Source organism: Agrilus planipennis, unplaced genomic scaffold (assembly GCF_000699045.2).
Source record: "Agrilus planipennis isolate EAB-ADULT unplaced genomic scaffold, Apla_2.0 scaffold76, whole genome shotgun sequence".
Taxonomy (NCBI): Eukaryota; Metazoa; Arthropoda; class Insecta; order Coleoptera; family Buprestidae; genus Agrilus; species Agrilus planipennis.
In genome coordinates, this window is record NW_020442430.1 from 34,587 (window position 1) to 37,794 (window position 3,208).

General features: G+C 31.2%; 1 protein-coding gene across 1 annotated transcript; it reads right to left on the reverse strand.

The window, feature by feature from the left end:
- Positions 1 to 300: 300 nt before the first annotated feature.
- Positions 301 to 2,865, reverse strand: LOC112906331. Its single transcript, XM_025980257.1, has 3 exons — positions 2,774 to 2,865; positions 2,495 to 2,618; positions 301 to 619 (listed from the first exon to the last, which is right to left on the reverse strand). The coding sequence occupies exons 1-3, from the start codon at positions 2,783 to 2,785 to the stop codon at positions 315 to 317; spliced, it is 441 nt and encodes a 146-aa protein (XP_025836042.1). The 5' UTR covers positions 2,786 to 2,865; the 3' UTR covers positions 301 to 314.
- Between the last annotated feature and the right edge of the window lie 343 nt (positions 2,866 to 3,208).

The window sequence follows — 3,208 nt, forward strand, 5'->3', positions numbered from 1 at the left end:
AGTGCGTTATTTTTTATCCGTGTCAATTTTCAACCTTTAAACTGCCTATAATCACTTAATTGGAATTATAGGCAATTGATAACAACTCAATTCCACTCCGAGTTATGTTCATCAATTAACACATTCGTTATGTATCTACTTTTAGCACTTTCCTTTAAGGATTGGAAGTCACTTCTTCGATGTCTTATGCATTGTACAAAGAATATTTCGAACAAACAAATTCCATTTTTCTAAAACCCAAGTGGTTAAGGGTAAAGGACTAATAATTAAAAGTCAGTCAGTTTTTCAGATATCCCTTTATTTAATCGAAGCATTTAATGCATACATCTTTTAATAATATAGTAGTTATTAATCGTGGTAGTGACTGTAGCGTTTACGCATCTGCGGCCTCGCAGTGCCTTTATTGTATCTTCTTCCAACCAATTCAGTATTTTATCAAGTTTTTCGTTGCTTACGATCCCAGAATTTTGCAATGACTTTTTAACCTCAGCTTTCAACCATTTGAAAAAATCTATTGCATCTTTAACGGTTACTCTATTACGTCTGCTCTTTGATTTTCTCGAACGATGCCTTACATTAACCGCCTCTACAATTTCCGACTCGTGATGACCTTCTTTACCTACAGTTTACATAAAAATTAAGAGCTAGTACAAAGACAAGTCAATTAATAAATGCATGTTCATGATAAGAATCACTATGTTGAAGAAATATATATAAAGATAAATTCTACATGTCCTGCAGACAAAATATTGTAGCATTCAAGCATATGTATTAAGAAATGAGTAGGTACTGATGTATAGGATCGTCAGCCTGAAGACACCTATCATCCTAAGCCAACTGTGTTATTTCCCCAGTAATAGAACACTCCGCATAATCTCAGCTCTCCGTTTTTATTGACTTGGAAAGCGCCCTTTGTTTTTCTACTATTTATGATACCTCTTCGTTCCTACCCTTTTCTATTCGCGGTATTTTTAACATCCGCCTACAAAACCATAAGCCTAATTGATAAAAATTTAGCAATTGCTTTTTTTTAGAAAATCATTGTAAATACTTGAAAGCCAGAGAATAAAAACTAAAGTAATGCTCTAACGATCAGAAATTTCTATTTGGGTCAAGCTTTCGCGGCTATCGTTAACGTAGTCGTGGTTTTTCGGGCTTTCTGGACGTTGTTTCACAAGGTTTATCCCTGACGTTTCGTCGCCACGCACGGACGACATTTTCAGGAGATTCTGCGGGTGTTGCTGCTATGGTCAGTAGAGATTTGAAGATGTCACCCAAGAGGTTAATATTTAGGATTATATGAGGCAAACTCTAGATGATAGAAAATTAATTTAACTTTAATGTTTAATAGTAAATATTAACCTATTGTAGAATATTTCGTACATATATTGATAACTTTGGTTTTCTGCAACATACTTAAACTGGAGTGACTTGAGACAATTTAAATTTCGTTGAGTAAGCAGTTGCTACAGAGATGTAGGAAAGGCAGCACAATTTTATTAAGCTCTAACGATTGCTTTTACTTATACCAAGCTGTTGCTCTTGCAAAAACACGAATTGCTTAAAGTAGCTGCTTGATTTTCATTCATTAGACTCGTAGTCGCATACTTTTCCTTTTTCGTCGCTTTGATCGTCCACGTTTCCCACCCCACCCAGGCCCTACTTTAATAATAACCTTTAAACTTATTTAATCATATAATATTACTTGTCTTTATATAAAGATTGCATAAAACCTACGTGGAAGTGTAGTTAAATCCAAGACTGCAATGAGAAGGTACCGTTTGATCTGGCGTTACGTAAAGTATGAAGAGTGTTCAGAAATAAATATAAAATTTGATAAGAAGCTAATCCAACTCAAAAATGTAAAAGAAAAATAAAATATAAAACTTTAAGGATTGTTCAGTGTAGTAACACCACATTACTATCTGTAGTACCTACTCAGAAATCAATGTCATAACTTATAATGCCTTCAAATTCTAACATGATTCATTCAAATTATCACAGCTTCTAGAAAAGAATACAAGAAACGCAAACGCTGTGTTAACATTAATTGGTAACCAGTTAGTTCGAAATTAAATATAATATTAATATACCTACTCGAATTTTTCTGAGAACTCGTCAATCGAATATGTTCCCAAGTAGAGTTTCCAAAAGGATTTCTTTCGAATTTATTATAATTTTTAAGACGAAATAAACATCTTTACCCCTTTTTTGTCTCAAAAAATTTTTTGAATCGAAAGAACGATTTGCGATTTGATTAAATTTTAAAGATTGTTTACGGAAATTTCAGTTACATATAACATCTAATAGTACTACTAGTTCTTAATTTGAAGTTATTCGATTCGAGCTCAAATAGCTGAAAATATATCCTTGCTTCAGATAATATTTATTAATATTTAATTTTTAAACCTTTCCTTGAGTGGAAAATTCGTGGAAATTAATTATTTCTTGTATAGTACACATTGCACATAGTATTATATCATACCTCACCTACCTAACATTTGATTGACACCTCGATGTTGAACCATAGAAAGCTTAGTCTTCCCCGCATCATCTACCCGCTCAGTACCAGTGGAGAATGGAAACAAAAATATGATTCCACCAAAAATAACATAAATCTAAAATTATAACTATGTATTACACAGTAGAATTGATAGAATATTATACCTAAAAATCAAATAAATTAAACACTTGTTCAAAGATAGTGCAATAGATTTTATGAAAAGTTCTTTGTTCGTATCTTGAAAATAAAATATAATGTATGTATATTTACCACAGTTCTCATCTTAAATAGCTCTTGCAAAAATTTGATTCTCTAGAACCTTCGAAAGGTATTCTGTTCATTTATAACTATTGCAATTTTGGCTACAACACTTATATTTTCAGTTTTTTTATTAGTATTAAAATAAATTATTTTTGATTTTGACATAATTTATATACCATTAATGTACCATTGCATGTTTATATTCGTTTTACAGTAGTTTTGCTTTTAAAAAGAATGACGTGCCCAATTGGAGTTATTATCCGTGAGCCTACAATATTACACAACAGCTCGTTAATTAATTTAATTTTAATTTTAATTGATTAGTGTCTTTTGTACAATTATTAATAAAATAATTAATAAAACACTATTTAAACAATTAACCAAAAATTTATACGTGCCAACAACAAATTAAACAACAAAACAAACAGATGGTAAAAATAAAAC

Coding starts and splice junctions, on each gene's coding strand:
- LOC112906331 (XM_025980257.1), bottom strand. Junction 620..2,494: donor AGGTGTCAATCAAATGTTAG/GTAGGTGAGGTA, acceptor TGTAAACTGTAG/GTAAAGAAGGTCATCACGAG.